Source organism: Hydra vulgaris, chromosome 08 (assembly GCF_038396675.1).
Source record: "Hydra vulgaris chromosome 08, alternate assembly HydraT2T_AEP".
In the NCBI taxonomy this organism is placed as follows: domain Eukaryota; kingdom Metazoa; phylum Cnidaria; class Hydrozoa; order Anthoathecata; family Hydridae; genus Hydra; species Hydra vulgaris.
In genome coordinates, this window is record NC_088927.1 from 36,870,658 (window position 1) to 36,893,248 (window position 22,591).

General features: G+C 27.7%; 1 protein-coding gene across 2 annotated transcripts in view; it reads right to left on the reverse strand.

Moving 5' to 3' along the window:
- The window catches only part of LOC100204626 (ubiquitin carboxyl-terminal hydrolase 42), a 182,965-nt gene that overhangs the window by 21,253 nt on the left and 139,121 nt on the right, over positions 1 to 22,591 (reverse strand). For both annotated transcript variants that reach the window (XM_065803605.1, XM_065803606.1), the window contains exon 16: positions 13,671 to 13,769. In XM_065803605.1, coding sequence (XP_065659677.1) covers positions 13,671 to 13,769 — 99 coding nt within the window. The remainder of the gene's footprint in view (positions 1 to 13,670; positions 13,770 to 22,591) is intronic.

Here is a 22,591-nt window from a genome sequence, read left to right on the forward strand (position 1 = left end):
AAAAAATAAACAAAATCCAAGTGTCCGGAGACATTTGGCCAGCAGTCGATATATATATATATATATATATATATATATATATATATATAATATATATATATATATATATATATATATGTGTGTGTATATATATTTATATATATACTTATATATTTATATATGTGTATATATGAATGTATATATGTGTATATATATGTATGTATTTATATGTATATATATATGTATATATATATATATGTATATATATATATATATATATATATATATATATATGTATATATATATATATATATATATATATATATATATATATATATATATATATATATGTATATATATAGCTTCCAGAAGTTTCCAGAAGAAGCATCTGGAAGCATCCAGAAATATCCAGAAACATTCAGAAGCATCCAGACGCATCCAGAAGCTTCCAGAAGCATCGAAAAGAAGCATCTAGAATCTTCCAGAACAGGTTCACACAGGTTCATTTGAAATACGGAAGATAAAAATGCAAAATTTTCGTAAGTTTTTGTTTACGGCTAACAACCCTACCATGCAGTCAATATATATTTGGGATCTATTAGAAAAAAATATTAATTTTGAATTAAATCAGTCTAATCAAAAATCACCTTCTTCATAGTGATGTGCCGGGTAACCGGTAATTTGGTAATTTTTTTTCTAAGAACCACAATTCTTGAGATGGCAAATCTTAAAATTGAAGTAGTCTTCTTTAACATAATCTGTATATTATGTCTTGTATATTATATATTAGTATTCTTACTATATATTATTATATATATATATATATATGTATGTATCTTCTTCACTTTTTTCTTCTTCTTCCTCTTCTTCCTCTTTTACTTCTCCTTCATCTTCTTCCCTCTGCTCTCTCTCTCTCTCTATATATATATACATATACATGTATATATATATATATATACATATATATATATACACGCACATATACATATACATACATATACATATACATATACATATATATATATATATATATATATATATATATATATATATATATATATATATATATATATATATATATATATATATATATATATATATATATATATATATATATATATACAGTATTGGACAAAACATTTGCAACCAACATCGAACAATGCTAAAAAGTGTTCCTAATTTTACATGTCTTAAAAACGAAACGAACTATACTACCACAGCAAACAGTTCAGGAGTCTGGAGTCATAGCATGCCATGACATGAGCAATCAGCTGACAGGTGGCAGCACACAGGCAGAATTTCGTAGACAAGTGCCATTTTGCAGCGGACAAAACAAGTGCAACTTTTTTGGTTTGTTTCATTTTCTTAAGTCTGGTCCGTGTCAACGTCACGGAAGTTTTTTAATAATTAAAGGAAGTATCCAGAAGTTTCCAGAAGCATGCACAAGCTTCCAGAAGTTTCCAGAAGAAGCATCTGGAAGCATCCAGAAATATCCTGAAACATTCAGAAGCATCCAGACGCATCCAGAAGCTTCCAGAAGCATCGAAAAGAAGCATCTAGAATCTTCCAGAACAGGTCACACAGGTTCATTTTACTATATAATTTTGACAAAGTGTTTTATCGAAGAACATCAATACAAGAAGTGAAATACAACAAGTGTTTCATTACATCAATACAGTCCACATCCAACCAAGAAATTGTGTTCCACAGAGCATTATTGTATCATCACAAGGTAAATGTAACACGGTAAGCCTTGAGAAGCGTGATTATTTATTTTTATTATTTTTATGACTTCAAGTGCAAAAATGGCTCCCGACAGTCTTGGATTGGAACTAAGAAAGAAAATTATTGGCGATTACGTAAATGGAATGTCACAAAAAAGTATTTGTGATAAATATCGCGTGAAAAAATGGACCGTATCAAGACTATGCTCCAAATATCGTTCTACGGGGAAGTTGGCAGGAGATAACGAAGGTGGAAGACCGCGTTCCACCACTTCTAGAGTGGATTCTATGATCGTCAGATCTGTCAAGAAGGATCCCTGGATATCATCAGTCGAGATACAAAAGCAATTAGAGCTGCCTGTATCGGACCGAACAATAAGACAACATGCTGTTTAAAGCGGATTGTTTTCTTGACGCCCTGCAAAGAAACTGCTGGTTTCACTAAAAAACCAGAAGAAAAGACTCCTTTTTGCTACATCTCATATTGACTGGAATGTGCAGAAATGGCGAACTATCCTATTCAGTAATGAATCGAAAATCAACATCATTGGGAGTAATGGTATTTGCCGTGTACGTCGACTGGCCGGAAAACGCCTTGATTTACATTACTCCCATAAAACAGTGAAGCATGGTGGAGGCAATGTAATGGTCCGGGGGTGTTTTTCTGCTAAGGGTCTAGGTCCAATACATCGAAACGATAGAATAATGGACCGTTTCATGTATAAAAATATCCTGAAAGATGTTATGTTACCTCATGCTGAATGGAATATGCCAATAAAATGGGTTTTTCAGCAAGACAACGATCCAAAACACATTGCAAAAGTAGTCAAGCAGTGGTTTCAAGACAACCACCTATCGGTGATGGATTGGCCGCCTCAATCTCTGGATCTCAACCCTATCGAGAACCTGTGGGAGATCGTCAACCGCAGAATTAATCGTGAAGGTGTTCGTAATAAGGATCAACTGTTTGAACAAAATCCAAAAGGCCTGGGCAGCGATTCCACAAAGTTTTATTGATCACCTGATCGAATCTATGCCTCGAAGATGCAAGGCTGTGATCGATAACAAAGGATTCGCCACGAAATACTGATAGCGAAATACAGCTTGGTCAGCATTTTGTCGAGTTGCACTTGTTTTGTCCAGAAGGAAACTTTGTCTCTAAACAGTTACATAGTTATTTCTCTAAATTGAAAAAATGCAGCACTTTTATATAAAGAAACTAAATTAGCATTATTTGGTTGAACTTGTTTTGTCCGATACTGTGTGCGTATATATATATATATATATATATATATATATATATATATATATATATATATATATATATATATATGTATATATATATATATATATATATATATATATATATCTTCTTCACTTTTTTTGTTCTTTATCTTCTTCCTCTTTTACTTCTCCTTCATCTTCTTCCCTCTTCTACTAGGCTTGAATGAGCAATGAAAAAAATACATTAGCTGACTCATTATTAAAATCAAAATCTTTATTTGTTGAAAATGATTCAATATTTGAGCGTGACTGGCCTCTACAATTGGTATATACTGGTGAAAACAATAACCCAACTTTTTTACAGCTACATTTTGTATTACAACCCTTTTCTGAAGCAGATGGGAGTAAAGTTTGAATCGACTCCAATGTATTACCTACTAATTTCCAACCCCAGTCTGTTGGGTCCAGTTGATTGCCTAACTATACTTGAACTTGATAGTATACTCGAAATAAGTGTTGACTGGCAGAAGCAGATGTTGAAGGAAGACAAGATAATTGCACTCTTTTATTGTTTCGTGTACTTTTTACAAAACTTAAATATCTATACTTGTCTATACAAACAAATTTTTTTTAGAGTTCCATATAGAGCAAGAAGAAAAAGAATCCTGTTTGTGATGATGTCTTGTGGATTAGAGTCAATTTTTTGAAATACTTTGACACAAATAATGTTTTTCAAATAATTTAAATACCGTTGTTTTAACCCCTTCTGAAAAATGAAGATGTAGTATTGCAGCCAGTTATTGTATGTAAAAATAAGATATGAATTTGACATTTTGGAGAAGCAGATAAACTTTTTGATGAATATATTTTGTTGGTTTTTGAGCTTACCGGGGTTTTAAAAAATAAATGATCTTATCAATTGGAGTTCATGCGGTCAGTAGTACTAATAAGTCAACATCTTCACCAACAATGATAGTTGTATTTGATGTACTGGATTGTTCCAAGGCTGTTTTAATTATGAGGACATCAGCGTCATTATCAGCTTGGTTCACTACAATATTTGCAGCTGTTAACTTTTGCATAATACTAAAATGAAGCGAGACTTGTTGTGAGTATTGGCAAGGAATTGCTATTGGCTTGTTGGAGCCGTCATAAATTGATTAAAAATGTCATGATAAGATAAAGATGTACTGTTATTTTTGATAATACTGAATGTATTATCAAAAATAACGTTGAAAGTGTCTTCTCGATCCCACACAACACGGTGTAATAAATATCCACCATCAATGGTGTAACTGGCATTTGCAATTTTAATATTCACTAATTCGAAGCAATCATAAATAGCTGTTTTTGTGTTTTACGCATTCCAATTTCATTAAACAGTGATAATGGATAGGGGACTAATTCTTATTCAAAAAATTTCTCAATTTCATCCTCAAATGTCTTAGTAATACTCATATGTTGAAATAACAATACTGGATCTACAGGTACTTTCTCATCATGAAATTTTATGGTGCTACTCATGGTTAAAAGAGGAAGTATTTTATCAACGTGTTTTAATTTGACATTAAATGTTTCCCCTGCCATTTTAAACATAGAAGCAATTCCAACTTCACGAGCTTTATGACAGTTAATTTTATTATCACAGACAACTCCACTGGCAGTAGATATGATTTCTTTAATGAAGTTTTTCAGTATCTTTAGAATCTTTCTCTAATCGTGAAACATTTGCATCTACATGCCGATATGTTATATCCATTCAAAAATCAATGAGATCTTTGAATCCTACACAAACAGTATTTTTTCCATTCATGCCATAAACCCATTTACTTATAGCACTGTCTTTTGTGCTTCTTCCTCAAGCAATACCTCCATTTGTCTTCACCAATTTCATCATTAATTTTTCCATCACGATATCCATTGAAGTACCACAACTGAGTTTATTGCAACGTCTAACGGCAAAAAAAACCTCCAATAAATTTTTAATAAACACTATAATTCAATAGTTTCTCTAATTGTAGCATACCCTGCAAATACAAGTGCGCAGACTTAGCATAAGGAAAATGTCCTGATGCGTGGAAATAAGGAGGCATTTTTTTAATGCTGTTTAAATAAGCTTGCCGATCTCCAATAAGTTCAGCTCTTAAAAGACTTCTTTGCAATCGACACCATATTAAAATATTGTATCTGTTGCATCCATGACCATTCCAACTGGGTAATGATAAAATCGTTTATAAATATACCATAGAGCCATATGACACTTACTTTTTGAAGTAAAGATACTGAGGCTTCACTTTTATAAGGTAAACATTACATATTTATTTTACAACTGACTACACAATGATTTTGATAGATTTATATTGGAACATGAGTTTTTGCTGCGAAGTCTTTTGCTGAAGGGACTTCCTTTATACCTGGTATTTGATTTTCTTGTGTAACTGAACTTTTCGAGGTAACAATTTTAATGATACCCATTACGTGAAGTGTGTTATTACCGTCTAAAGTCTTTACATTTATATCAGTGCTGTCTGCAGCATAAAGAATGTGCAGATAAGATGTGCCGGTTTGAGGTGGTAAGATAATATGTGGATGATGAAGAACTGATGATGCCTCATACATCACAGTTTCATTGTAGGATCCACATAAACTAAAAGACAAAAAGATTTGTATAAGGTGTTTTGAACCAAACCATAGATGAAGAAATACTGAGAGAATTAATTGTAATTTCAATATTAAAGATCAATACTTGTACACACAATTTTAGATGTTCTTTTAATTTTAGATTGTTTATTTTTAAAAATTACTTGCTTCAAAAGAAAAAGTCAATGACTCTGAAATATCGCTGGTAATAACTTTAAACATTCGACTAAGCGAGGGATAATTGGTATTATCAAAGACTAATAATTGGATATCTTCTCGAATGAAGCCTGCTGCAGTGTTTAAGATTCTGGTTCTTCCTCATTATTTTGGCTTTTTTTCTCATACCAAGCCTGGTTATGAATATCGGAATGACTGCCAAAAAAAAAAAAGAAAGTTAATCAGCCCATTTCTTTTTTCAACATATCACAATTATAAGAACCTAATTTTAATTAAATGTTATTTATTTTAGAATGGCTAAGCAATAATTAAAACCCCCTAAAACTTTGCAACATTTTCTTGTTGTAATCCAAGATCAGAGAAAAGCTGCAAAAACACTTTTTTTCTGTAGATAATAAAATGCACTAGCTAAAAAACAAAAGTTTTTATCCGTTACCCTTGAATAACTTTTTTACAGATGTGGAGTTGGTGGGGACTTTTTAAATTTTATTTTCAATAATGTCCTCAACGTCTGTAGGGTAATTTGACATCAAATCACCCAGTCCAATGAACCATGTGTCTTCTTTTTGTGTTATATTTTGACACATTATTCCTAATTATATAAAAATAGTGCATACAAAATTTCAGCTAAAAATGTTGAGCTGTTGACAAGATACTGCAATTTTAGTATTAACCTGGTTTCCCAAAATGACCTGGTTTCCATAACATTCTGAAAAAATATTTTTCTTAAAAAAATAAGAAACAAAAATGGCAAAAATATGGAAATAAACTTATATAATGTTTTTTTGATGCTGAATTGAATAAATGTACTTAAAATGCTGAAATATAAAACATGCTTTAAAGTTAATAAAACAACTAGTTCCTATAAGCCAACTTTGGGGCCCAAAAAATGGTGAATTTCCGTGGGACATGGCAAAAAAGTTCCATTCAACTTTGAGGGCAAATTTACTCTCTAGTTTTTTACAATTTATATACTGTCCTGCGCAACCTTCAGTGAATAAATGTAATTTGGACAGATTGGAAAATTTTGTTTTTAATACTGGCAAGATTAGTTGCAATATTTTGTACACATAAGTCATGTGTAATCTTGTCTGATATAAAACAGTAAGAAATATGTTTCAGTACACCTTTATCATCTTTATAGCAAGTGATATACCATAAAGATGATAAAGGTGTACTGAAACATATTTCTTACTGTTTGGATGTAAAGAACATTGTTGGGTGTTCCAATGATAGCTTTGTATTTATCTAGATCTATATTTTGTTTTAGTTGGTTAAGGTACTATGATTCAGAGTGAGCAATAAGAGAATGAGCTTGTAGCTTTTCAAAGCAAGATACTAATAGTTCAACAAACGTTGGAACATCTGCTGTTAAACTCAATAGTGTTGCACGATCAGTAGTTTGCCATTACTTCTAGTGTATCTCAAAATTATCTTCCTATCTCCAAAAATCTCATACAAATATTTGGTGAGGGTTTATTTACCAGGACAATTATCACACTGTGCAAGCATGCATTCTTTGTTTTCTACTGAGTAAACAGTTTTCGAAAATAAATCTTTATACTTTAGTCCAATATTTAAGGCATCTAGCAATATGGCGTTTTGGTAATAAGAATAAACACAAACAGATTGGGGCAAATTATGAGTAACTTATTTGTATTTCTGGATTGTTTTCTTTGTATAATATATATAGTTTCTTTAAATTACACAAGAGCAGTTTTTTTGTTTATGGACATTCTTTTGAATACTAACGAAATCTTTTCTTTCAGGCATAGTTCTACATAAAACACTTGGGTCATAAAATAATTTAACAGAATCTTCTATTTTTTTGTGTAAGACTTTATTATTATACAACAGAGAGATAGCTAACATTCCCTTTTTATTAAAAAATTGTCCAGCCATCTTTGCTTGGTATTCTGTAAACACAAAGTTATTCTGTACTTCTAGTATCAACCAATTTGGGGGTGCCAGTGTTAGAAGTTGAACAATAGTCCTTTTGTCAAAACAAAGAATTTTTTCTTTTATTAGGCTCATAGTTTCATCAAAGTTTTTAGCCTTTTTTTTTCATGTTACTTGTTTTATAACAAAGTTTTGAGGGAACATTGACTTGACTTTCAGTTTTTCTAGTAACGCTACTTGCCATTTCGTTGATGCACGCAACTTTTCGCTTTCCTTCTGAAAGTATATGTTTTGATAACTTTGAATGAGATTTTAGAGGAGATATGTTAAAATTTTTGAGTTTTTCATTGATCGCCTATCTTTTTGATTTAAATGATGATTTTAGAAAATCCTCATCTTGTTCACCCTGCTTCTCTTCTTTAAGATCTTCTTTATCATCTTTCACATCTTAAGATAAATTACTTAGTATGAATGTATTTTCTAAAAAAAAAAAACTCTTCTTTCTTACTTAATATTCAGTTTTAAAAAAAAAAAAATTTAATATAAAAATAATTCAAACCTTTTTAAAATCTTTCTGTTGTATGGTGTTTTTACACTGATAGATACTGTTAATTTTATTTTTAGATATATTTATATATATATAATCTATATACATATCAAATTGTTAATTTGTTAGAATTTAAATAAAATTTTACCAATAAATGTTATTCTATAACTGAACTTTTTATAAACTAGTTTTTATAAACTTTTACAAACTATAGTTGTCAAAACTTTAAAAACAAATGCACATCAATATCACACTTAGTCAGTTTTTATATTAAAACAAAACAGGATGTTTTTTTCAGTTATCATATAATTAAGATTTCCTTAGATATAAAAAAATTATTTTGTTTTTTTCTTCTAAGGAGTCTATAAACTAAATTTAATATTTTGCAGAATTCTATTTGCAGGTTTTTTTTAAAATAATTTATTGAAAATTTGATATATCTTTAATTAAAGTTCCATATGTTTTAGTTGTTTTTCCAGTTAGATTTTTTGTGCCTAGTAAGATTATAAGCAGCTAAAAATATTAACAGCAACAAAAAAAAATTGATTGAAATTTTTTGAGATATTGGGCCCCAAAGTTGGTTTACAGAAACTAGTTGTTTTATTAACTTTTAAGCATGTTCTTTTTATATTTCAGCATTCTAAGTACATTTATTGAATTCAGCCTCAAAAAAACATTATATATGTTTATTTTAATATTTTTGCCATTTTTATATCTTATTTTTTTAAGAAAAATGTTTTTTCAGAATGTTATGGAAACCAGGCCATTTTGGGAAACCAGGTCAATATTAAAATTGCAGTACCTTGTCAACAGCTCAACATTTTTAGCTGAAATTTTGTGTTGACTTTACTTTTCAAAATCCAACAGCCAACAAAGATTTTAAAAAAATTTGAGGACCCATGGTTCAAAATTTCCTAAATTTTGGGTGATTTGATGCGGAATTAACCTGCATCTACTTTCAGCTCTATGCAAATTATTGCAAACCTACTACTATTTTTTCGACTATTTTGACCGGACTAGGAGTTAATTTTAATTTTAAAGCTCTAGATGTTTTTGGCATTAACAAAGTCAGATGGCAAATTATTCCAAACGTTAACAAACCTGAGGAAGAAAGAATACTTATAAAAATCAAGTTTACACATTAGTTTGTGTAGTTTTAATTTGTGACCTTGAGTGTAAATATAGTTGTTTATTTAAAAGAAACTTGATATGTTTAGGCAAACTTAATTAGCGCAAATTAACAAACATTATTTTGAAAAAACAATTCAGCGCTAGAGATTTCACAAGCTTTTATTCCACTTTGTAATATGGACTCAGTGCCGGATACCCAGACTCAGACTTGGCATTTTCTGCTGGGTACCCGGAATCGGGGACTTGGCATAAACTGGTTCCAGCACATCTCTACTTCTTTATCAACATAAACAAATACAGAAATTGTACTACAAAAACGTTTAGTTGAGCTAACGTCACCCAACATCTATTTGTAATAGTTGTAATTAACAATTGCTGACAAATATTCCTCAAAATTAAAATTACATTATAAAATGCTAAATTATCTTGAAATAATTTCACTAATAATACATTTAATTGCTTTATATGCTTCGTTAAGCAACTGGCATATAAAGCACTTGTAAAAAACTTGTTAATGAGTATAAAACAAGTCCATTTACTAAACATGTTGGGTAATTTGGAAAGAAAAGTAACCCAACTATGGAGACTTCAAAAAATAATTTCCTGCCATCTACTGCAAAGTACTTGAAAAAAAGAAGTATTTAACAACTTATCAAACACGCAGACAAAAAATTTATATAAGGAATTTTTCACAATTTTCTGCACCATCTTCAGAAATTGTGTTCTAATAGGTTAGGTTAGGTAATTGTGTTCAAATAGGTTAGGTAATTGTAATAATAGGTCATTATTAAGTAGGTGATTGTTACCAGCAATGAAAATCAAAGCTTTTGCAGATTTCTGTTCAGACTGTCAAAAAAGCTTGTGCTCTATAGATGACTTTCTGTGCAACGCCACATCTTTTTGTAAACAACATGCAAACGCATACTTGTAGCGAAAAAACATTAAAGCTTTATAAGTAAACATTCATAAGTCTATAATATAAAAACATATTGTAAGTGTTTTTTGCATTCTTTTTTTTTTTTTAATATTCTGGTTAGCTTTTTTCTTTCTTTTTTTTAAATGATTGAAAGAAAAATAATGATTTTTTTTTTTTTTAATATCGTAAAAATAAAAGTTTTTATTATTTTTATAAACTTTAATTGCTGTTAAAAACTTATACTGTATATATTTTATGTTCTTCTGCAAATTTTATATTCAGATTGATCTTGTAAAACAACAACAACATAAATTCTTATAAACATTTTAAATTTGCTTTTAAAAACCTCTTGAAATTTAAGTAAAAATTAAAATAAAAAAATTTAAAAAAATAGTTTTGGAAAAATTATAGTATTATAAAAAAATTGAGTAATTTTAAAAACTTTACACTTGTGTTGGAATAAAATGAGTTCAGTACAAAAAGTACTAAATGGTTATCAAAAGATTTTTAAACCAAACAACAGAGAAATTTAAATAATACCTTCCTTTAAAACGTATTTAGATTTTTAATCTGTAAATAATAATATAATGCTCTATAAAATTATTTTTATTGTTTTTAAAATAATTAGGGTGGTCAGCAACCTTGACATCCTGCTAAAGTCTGGAAATTAAATAAATTATGCAAAACTTATGGAACTTTGATTGATTTAGTTGCAGACTATAAGTTATTATTTGAATTGAATTAAAATTTATACTTATATCTCTTTGTAATCTGTATACAAATTACAATTTCTAATAATAGTTTCAGGTTATTTTGTTATTGTTGATTCCTTAAACTGGAATCCAAGAATTATTATAATGCTTCTTTGTTAAATTTTTGTTAAAAAAAAAACAACTGCCAAATGACAATTTTTCATTTGAATATTTTTATATTAATTTCTGATTGATCATTTCTAACTATTTGAATGACATGATCATATACATCTTTCTTTTCTAGCCACATATCAAATAAATTCTCATATTTAAAACAGTACATCACTAAAAACAAATATACATATATTTAATGAGGGAAACTATGGACAAGTTTTAAAAGTTGGAAAATACTTCTATACATCATCTAAATTTAATCCTGCAAAGAATATTTTCAAGGCTTTTTTAAAAAGTCAATTCAAAATTTAGAAAAAAATCTACGGAAGAAGACATTAAATACTAAACCTTAGCTTGACTTAAACAAAGTAAATATATTTCATACTGAAATCTAGCATCAGAAGAACAAAAGTACTTTCTTTCAGACATCTTAGATAATAATGTAACTCTTTAAAAAAGTTAAATCTTACTTAACTTACGCTTGTTGTAAGGAGGACCATCTTTGTTTTGTGCTTATAAAGCACAATATAATAACAAATTTTAACATCACGATAACAAACTTGGTTTAGTTATAAATGTATCAATATCATTGAATGTCTATTGGTATATAGCAAAAAACAGTTATGGCAGTTATATAAACAGTTATAGTTTATATATAACAGTTTTTTATCTCCTGACTGGGGTGATTGTTTATCAGACAGATTACTACATCAGAATAAACTTAAACATGATGGCTATATTTTTGCAGAGAGCTGATTCCTATCACTGATTATACAATAACTATTGTGTTTGTTTAAGTAAAATAATATTATTGTATCTTTAAGTTAAATATTTATTAACTTGCTGATTAAAGTCTTCTATACCAGAGTTTTAATTTACTATTATTAATTCACTACAGAGGGAACTCAATATTAAAGATGCTATTGGAGCAACATAGCAAGTCTTAGCTTTTACAAAAGACTATATTTATGCAAAATCTAGACAGAACTCTAATGTTCCTATATATAATGTTTATGAATAGTGGAATTTGATGTATAAAATGGTTCCATTAATTGTATGACTGCGAGGATCTCTTAATTTATTAGATAATAGCATGTCGAAAATGAATGGCTTTGATTATTTTAATATGAGTGCAGTTTATTAATGTAAAGTTATATAATCTGGGTGGTCATCAAAGTTGCATGTTCATTTTCCATGACTTTTCCCTGACTGATAAAATTTCCCTGACTTTCTGAGTCAAGAGAGTTTTTGAGAGTACATTTTATACATCACCCTTTTGAAGCAAGTGCTCTCATTGACTTTTAAATAATGATGTTATTATGAGACTTTAAAAATACATTTTTTTCAATTTTATTTTGATTGTCAATTTAATTAAATAATAACTTATAATAATAATCAATCAAAGTTCCACGAGTTTTGCATAATTTATTTAATTTCCAGACTTAAGCAGAATGTCAAGGTTGCTGACCACTCTGATTATTTTACAAATAATAAAAGTAAATTTATAGAGACGCATTATATTATTATTTACAGATTAAAAATCTAAATACATTTTCCACTATATATTTCCAATATATACTCATTTTTCACTAACAACAAAAAAATCTTATGTATAATAAGGTACTAATAACCAAAAATTCTTATGTATATTAAGTTACTAATAAAAATAAAATCTTGTGTATATTACGATACTAATAGCAAAAAAATCTTATGTATATTAAGGTACTAGTAAAAAAAAAATCTTTTGTATATTAAGGTACTAATAACAAAAAAAAATTATGTATAATAAGGTACTAACAACAAAAAAATCTCAACAATCGGCAAACAACTTTGGATAATCTTCATAATTTATAATTAAAAATAGTTAATTGGATTAGGTGTAGGAAGGAATAGAGTTCTTCCCCACTACAGGAAAAACATAACATCAGCAACTATGACCAAAGCAAATTGCATAAGATTGATACTGTTAGTTTTTTGAAAGTTTTTAAAAAAAAGTTGTTTCGATTCATACAAATATAAGCATGTCATTAAAATCCCATATAAATATAAGGATTCTGTTAGAATCTCATATGAATATAGGGATACTGTTTAAATCTCATATGAATATAAGGATTCTGTTTGATCTAAGATCAAATTTATAAAAAAAGGATACTAAAATGTTGCATAAAAATTTTCACAAAAATGAATATATATATATATATATATATATATATATATATATATATATATATATATATATATATATATATATATATATATATATATATATATATATATATATATTGGTATTAGGAAATTGAAACTTTATTACTTAAAATTATTCAAAGTAAAAATAATAGAAAAAGTAATACTAAAACATAGATAGAGACAAAAAAATCTGCCTTCAAATATACCACCCTTCCCTCAACTTAGTTTTTAGTGAAACAATGTCCTTGCTTAACAAAAATAGGTAGCTAATTTAACTAAAGATAGGAAGCAGACTTTTTTTTAAATGTAGTCTCATACAACAATCTTAGTAAAACTTAGCTAAAATAAAAATAAATGTAAATCAAAAAATTTACCAATACCTTTAGCATGAACATCAAGATAGCTCACAACATTTGCTGCACAACCATTCCACATCATTTTTTCATTTTTTTTTTCTGCATCCCATTTATGACATGGCACTGAAACAAATTCAATAAAACAAATACAAAACTTATGCATAATTACAATATAATTAAACAGCTTATAGTGTAAAGCAGGGAGAATACTTAGTATAAATAGGCTGAATTTTATAAATAAATATATATATATATATAAATATATATATATATATATATATATATTTATATATATATATATATATATATATATATATATATATATATATATATATATATATATATATATATATATTTATATTTATATGTGTACACACACACACACATACAGACACACACACACACACATATATATATAGAATACTTAATTCTATATATATGTGAATATATATATATATATATATATATATATATATATATATATATATATATATATATATATATATATATATATATATATACAGTCTTCTCCGTTAAGCCAGCACAGTGCTCAAGTCTTTTCGCACTGGACCACATGCCCACAAAAGCTTTGACGAGCGCAAAATAAAGCGCTTGCCAAAAAAATAAAAGCGATTTGTTTTAAATTGCAAAAAAACTTTTTTGATCATTTGTTCACTTTTTATGAAGAATGGCTTATTTTTACTAGTTCTTTTTTTTTTAAACTATTTTATTTTAAATTTATTGAAAGCATTCTTTTTGCTATTTTTATTTTTATCTAAATAGCAGAAAAAAATGAATTTTTTAAATCACTCCAGCTAACTTTAAAATGACCATCCTGCCAGCGCTTTTTCGTGCGCTGGTATTAAATTTCAAATGGAGAAGACTGTACAATCAAAATAGAGAAGACTGTACAACACAGTACAAAAACAAAGAATAAAGTATTAGCTAAGTTGTCTTGGAACTATGTGGAACACAGTTCCAAGTGAATAACTAAACCCTGAATAAGTTTTATACTTTTTTTTGTTTGTTTTTTTAAACACTGAATGAGTTTAATACTTTTTTAATGAGTTCTGAGTAAATTTAAAAACGAGTTATTTAAGTATATGATTATTATTTTAGTTTATATATATATATATATATATATAAAGGTTAAAGTTTAAACTGTTGATAAAAATATAATTGACGATCGCTTTTCTTTGAAAATGAGAAAATTTTGTATTTGATTCTTGTAAATAATATCTTTATTTTTATTAGCATTCGAACAGCGTAATTAAGAAAAATAAGAAAAAAAGAAAAAATCAAATAAGGAAAAAAAAAGTTTGCATTTTAAACTTACTTATTTTATTGAATATATGAATTTTATTGAATATATGAATTTTATTGAATATATGAATTGTATTGAATATATGAATTTTATTGAATATATGAATTTTATTGAATATATGAATTTCATTGAATATATGAATTTTATTGAATATATGAACTTTATTGAATATATGAATTTTGTTGAATATATGAATTTTATTGAATATATTGAATTTTATGGAGGTTTTTCCATTAAGTAACTTCAAACTTATATAATTTTCAGTCTTTTTTATATTTTATTTTATAAAAGAATTATTGTTATCAAATAAATCAAAACTTTTAAATATATTAAAAAATTAAAGTAATTAAAAATAAAATAGCACAAGTAAAAACAACAATGACAAAAATGACAATTAAAAACTTTTATATGCGAATCTTCAACATACTAAAATTCTTCATTCATGTAATCTGATTTGGGTTTGTGAGGTGATGATCATTGGTCTCTTATAATACCTAATGTAATTAAAACTATTCCAAAGACAAGGGAAATGGAAGTCTAAAAAATAAAATGGAAGTTTAAAAATATTTTAAAGCAACGATCTGCTTGATGATGGGTTGAATTCTAAAATGAAATTCAAAAATAAAAATAAAATGATTAGATCATAATTTAGGAAATGCAGCTGTTATGTGGAACACTCATGCAGACAGGTGTATATATATATATATTATATATATATATATATATATATATATATATATATATATATATATATATATATATATATATATATATATATATATATATATATATATATATATATACATATATAAGTTGATTTTTTTTTTTTTTTTTTTGAATTAATATTTTTTGTTTTTGTTAAATTTGTTTTTTAAAATAAGTGTTTATCATCAATCGTATAACTTTCGTTTAAATTTTATAGGAAGCTAAACAAAAGAATGTTTTTATATGCAAGAACCAAATAAAATTAATATTTATATGATACACTCTTAAATAAATAGATATATAAAAATGAAGTTTGTTATTTATTCTGAATCTTTTTTATTTATATAAACAATGTAAACTTTATTTCTAGTTTATCTAAGCTATTTATTGCTATGAGGATTTTGTTTTCTTATGAAAATGACAACTTACAAATTTTTAAATTATTAATTGATAAATAACAACTTGCTTCTCCCTGCAGTGGACATGTTCATCAAGGTTCGTGTTTCAGAGTTATAGAGTTGAGAGAGGGTTATCACCACAATTAAGTAGCCTCTTCCTCTGTAGTGGCCTTCTCGGCCTTGGGGAGGTGAATCAACAAAAAAAATATATATATGTGTCTAGAGTGAAAGTTTATGCACAAAACAAGATAAATTGTGAAGCATACTCAAAGCTGCTACCAGCGGCTTGTGGTCAAAATTTATAAAAATCAAAAGCCGCTGTCAGCGACAAGCTGACAGCGGCTTTTGATTAAATTTTTGATAAATTTTCCAATTAGTTCTATTAATGGTCGTACTTTGTGTAATCGATCTAAATTATGATGTAAATGGTTTTCATCATTTACATCATAATTTGGATCATTGTTATCGTTGAAGTGTAAAAACTTCAAAATCAGTTGAAAATAAGTGCATGACATTATTTTAGAAATTATTGGAGTGCTAAAAAAACCAATACATATGAATATCAGGTTTATATACAACTCCCTGTTTTATTTCTAAAACAGTGACCGGTTCCCAAATTCCTACATATTTATTACTGGCTTTAACCGTGTTCATATCTAGAAATTCTTGATCATAGCGATTTGTTTCAACAACTATGAGCTCAATAATATTAGGTGTTAGATATAGTTCAACAAAATCTAAAGGATTTTCTTGCATTATTATTTCTCTAAGTCCCTCTATTTCAATGAAAGGTATAATTGAATCAGCAGCATTATCAATTTGAACATGTTTCCATGTTGATTTTAAATCAATTCCTTGTTGATTAATTTTTACAACTCTAGCATTGGTTTGTCCTTTTTTACCACATGGCCTTCTTCTACAACCTCGATTGTTGTTACCTTTTTTTCTTATCTATGTTTGTAATTTGAAATATTTGATTTTTATTATTGACATTGTTTTTTCGAATTCGACCGCAAACATTTACTCTTTTTCGTTCTGCTACACGGTTTTTTCTGGTGGAACCAAATAATTGATCAGGAAAAAGGGTCTCGTTGTTCTCTTTAGGGTCTATTTCATCACTACTATTTTCTTCAATTTCTTCTTCCTCTTTATCGATATCCATTTTATAAACCTGCGTTATTTGACAAAAGTCTGGTAAGGAAGGAAGTTTTTGTTTTGAAAATCATCAGGAAAGGTAAATTAGGAGCTAAATAAATTCTATATCTTCCTCTTCATATTCCCAATCTGTTTCAGGTTCGCTTTCATCTGATAACTTATAACTCACCAAGGTCCATATCATTATCCATAACTATTTTTAAAATTTCTTCCATATTTGAAAAACATTTTTTTTAAACTAGCCATTTTTAAAAATGCTATATCTTTTGAACTAAAATTAATTTTGACAAATGGTTTTCAGCTTATGATGCAATAATTATTCTATTTTCTATAACTGTAAATAGCATTCAGAATACATTATAAAACCGTGTTTAAATCGCGGGCATAGTCATGAGCTGAGAAGTGGATCACAGGGAAAATTGCAAGGTTAGTTATGATCTGCTGTGCGGGTCTCAAGGAGTGAAAGGATTAAGTTGTTTTGGATTTTTAATTTGGAGTATCCTAGAGGTTTAGAGATCTTTTTTAAATTTTTGAAATTTAAAATATATAATTTAACTTATGGCAAGGAAAGAATGATTGGCATTATCAACAGTGTAGCTTGTTTTTTTTAACTGTAGCATATATTAACTAGCGATCACCACTGATGAAATCTAAATGTCAACAAAGTTGTATAATTACTTCAGTTTTATTATTTTGTGTGCTAATCATGCTACATTTATTAGATTTTATTAGCTTGAATATTTGGCTGTATAAGTTGTTACATTTTATTTACACAAACATTTGGCTGCGTAAGTTACTTTGTAAATTTGTATGCATATGCTTTTATTACATTGTATTCACTTGAATATTTGGCTGTACAAGTGACTGTGTTACTTTGTGTGCTCTTGTTACAGTTATTATATTGCATTAACTTATTTATTTGTGTAATATCTATTTGTGTAAACAATTTAGTCTACTTTAATACTTGTATAACTTGTTCCCCAATAAGTCATCACTATAGCAGCCATTTTTCTGTACACTTGTAACTTTTTATGATTTGTGAATTTATTTAATGCGTTTGATTTGATAATTATTTTGAACTTTGTTACTACCCAATATGCAACTACTTTGCTTATGTAGCTTTGGTACATGTTTCAAAATAATAATCAACACAACAAAATAATAATAAACACAATTTTGTTTTGAATGTAAGCGATTAAAAAGATTCTTTAATATTGTTATTTAAAACCAGGAAATATGCCCTTAATTACATTTCCTAATGGCAGGAATAATTGCCTTAATTATATTGCATGTTCTCAGGAAATTATCCCTTAATTACAATCCTTAATGTCAGTAAAAAGTACATTAATTAAATTCCTCAATGTAGAGAAATATTATCTTAATTACATTCTTTAATGGCAGGAAAAATTGCTTTAATCACAATTCTTAATGTGAGGAAAAATTCCCTTTAATTATATATTTATATCCAGGAATATTCTTTAAAATTAAATTTACTTATTTTAAGGAAATTTTTACCAGTGCTGATTTTGAGGAATTATTTCCTTATTTTTTCCCTTGAATATAAGGGAATTTTTTTTTGAGTGTAACTAAACAATTCTTTTGTATTCTATAATGAAAAAAAAAATCTACAATTTGATGAAAAAAAGAATTTTTAGATCTCTTATCAAAACTCTACAATGATGTCATACACTAAAACACTTTAGATTAAATGCGCTTGAATAAATTATAAAGCCTGTAGATTGCGGCATATATATATGGCGTATAAGATGTATGTACTCCTGTTAGTCTTTTTTTGATTTACCATCCTAAAATTAAGAGATTTGGTTTTATATATTTTGATCATACAAAACTGATGGTTAAAATTATTTTTATCAAGTTAGTACAAACAATGCAGTTGTTCTTAACCTTTTTGTAGATCTTATTATCTTTTACATCTCTGTAAAACTGTTTAACCTCAAGATGTTTTTTATTTAACTAAGTTCTGCATGAGGGTGAATCCTCGTTAATGGAACTATGTCTTTTTCAAGATCATTCTAGATTGATATTAGGTGTTTAAAGAGCTGATTGTCTGGACCAGATGTTTTACTGCCAGGATAAATCTTGTTAAAGTGGATAATGTCTTTCAAAAACATGATGTCTATAGGCAAGGAGAAGTAGTGACCAACCAAGCTTATGCATCATTCTTGCTATAATTCCATGGTGCTTTCAAATGTTGGAAGCAGTAGTAGCAAAGCATATAAACTGTATATGATGACTGAGGCCTAAAGATTATATTAGATTATAAACTGCTTTAAACTGCTTTACACTGCATTTTTCCAGCACCTGACTCAATATGAGGAATGCCAAGTAGCTCACTTTTCCTGTTTATTTTCTCTAGTACAGCTAATCTTTTTCTTTCGGCTGAAACATCTGTATATTCTTTAAATAACTTTTTGTCAAAATAAACAGAAATCATTTAATACATGTCATGTCTATTATATACTGTCTAATTTTTTGAGCTTCTGAACTTATCACTTTATCTATAGCTCAAAAAGTTCATGATTTAAATAATACAAATTCATTTATTTTTCCTCCTGAGATAGCTATAACACTGCTTATGATTGCAGTGTGCTAGTTGGCAGAAAGTCCTTCTCCTACAGCAGTTAGCACTGTACGCTTTAGTATTTTAAAAGCAGTATACTTTAGGCAGAATTATACTTTGTTCTTCTTCTTGAGTATTATCATTTAGCTCACTTTTAACAGAGTCATTGCATTCTAAGCTTAAATAATCAGTGACATCACTTTCTGAGCTATACCGATATATGTAAAAAATTTTTTGCAAATCTCTCAGCAGCCTTTTTAAAGCTAATAATTAAACCGCTTAAATAATCTTTTTTTTCCCTCTGCATTTTTAAAAACATAATGTCCATAGATTTAGCTTCTTTTTTTCTTTTTCTATCGATTGTTAGTTCATCAATCATGTCATCCACAACCAAAATACCATTTTAGATTCTATTAAAAAAGTCTCTCTATCCTTGATTGCTCCTGCTGTCAATCTATTTGTAAGGGAATGCAGCTTTTTATATTTTATTATTAGAGCCTAATAATAAAATATAAAAATGCCTAAAATTCCTAAAATTATTATTTAGATAACTATATAGTTTATTTACATTAAAATTTGATAAATACAAATAACCGTAAAATGCATTGAATGCTACGAGTTCTTTTTCCTCCAAGCTCCCAGGGAGCCTTCAGCTTAGATATAATGCATCAGTTCTCTTCCGCTTCTTTTGGTGTAAATGTAGATGTAGTGTAAATGTTTAGACAACAAGTTTTTGAGAGTAGATAAAGATAATACTGGATTATTTCTTCAACAGTTGAAAACTTAATAGATGATAGAGTCTATAATATATATATAACTAATAATATTTCTTTGCCTTTATTTCTTATTTTTCCACGAATTTTTTGCAGAACTTTTTTTTTTACTTTTTATTATATGTAAATATAGCACTACAATATAAAATTAATTTCAATATAAAATTAACTACAATATAAAATTAACTACAATGTAAAATTAACTACAATGTAAAATTAACTACAATATAAAATTAACTACAATATAAAAATAACTACCATATAAAATTAACTTATATTAAGCAAGTAAAAAAATTTGTAATAAAAATTAAAATGTAACATTCATAAATTTGTCATCTGGTCACTTGACCGGGGCAAGATGTCTTATTATGCGTTTTCTGTTTCTAATATGATAAAACCATCTAAATACAGTCTTTTTTTTTTATATATAAATTAACTATAATAACATAAACTTGGATATTTTTTTTTTAATTTCTAAAAACATATTTTATGAAATATTATGCAAGAAATAATAATATATTAAAACTTGTGTGTATGTGTATATAAACATATATACACATACACACACTATACACATGTAAATTATACACAATTAAATACACATATACACAAGGAGTTAAAACTCTTTCAAGTCCATTTCACCTCTTAGGTGTCAAGATTGTATCATCAAGGTTTCAGTTAATCAATTATTAAGTTGTATCAAAACTGGAATATGCTTTGATACAACATCGTGAATGAAGAATTATTTCTCAAAAAATCTTAAGTGTAATACCTTCTTTTTATTAAATAATTCAGTGAAGTATTCCTAATTCAGTCACATGATGCCTGTAGGCATCATGTGACTGAATTAGGAATACTTCACTTTTGAAAATTGATGGTTAGTTAGAAAAATAATGGACCTGATGATCTTCTTTTTAAAAAGAAATTTAGAAAACAAATATTGGGGAAGACTCACTATTTTTGCCCCTTTTGGTTAATGTCTTTTCTTACCAGTTCCTAAAATGATGAGGAAACAGAATAGTCCATAGGTATGATTGAGCAATATGTTTGTATTTTTAAGTACAAACATATCGCTCAAAGATATTTTGAAATTGAAAAACAAAATAGAACACTCACTATGAACAAAGTTTGATCGGAATTAGATTACTAGAACAAAAATCTAGTAAAATTTCAAAAATTAGGTTTAATGATTGCTTCTGTGTAATGCAGAAAAAGATAATCTTAATTTAAAAAAAAAGGCAATATTTCACTTAAGTCTCATCAAATAAAAAAGGTATAGAAGCAGTGAAACAGTATTTTGCAGAAGCAGTGGAATAGTATTTTGCAGAACTTTCAAAAAATCATTACAGTGATGGCATAAAATTGTTGCATCATTTGAGGGAGACAAGATTAAAATAAAAATAAAAATTAAATAAATACACATATATTATGCTTTTAAAGTATGAATTAATAGTATACTCTGATAGTCCATTCCATGGTTATAGGATAGTCCATTCCACTTATGCGATTGGTGTAAAAAAAGCATCTTTCATACCAGTTTTTAACTAATATTGTTTTAAGACATTGACTGTAACCTTGCAATTGGTAAGATGGCTATTGAGATCTACTATGTTAAAAAACATGAAATTCACACTTGATCACTAACTTTAAGGTCATGGGAGACAAGATCTAGTTCAGATTATGTTACAATAAAATTGCATCAATTGCCATCATAATCAGACAGTATAAACTTGTGTTTATTATTTTTGCCACATCCATAATCTTACATTTTTCAAAATTGACTGTTCAATGGTTTTATCAATGTCATTATGTAAGATTGTCAGGCAGGTTAATGATTAAGACTAGAAATAAAAGTGGGTTAAGTACTAATCCTTGAGTAATCTCAGATGTTACATCCATTCTGATACAAAACTTTCAACAAATTGCTGCTAACTACTCAACCATGACTCATATCAGTTTTAAAAGTAGACCGCAAATACCGTATGATGAAATCTTTTTAATCTGAGGAA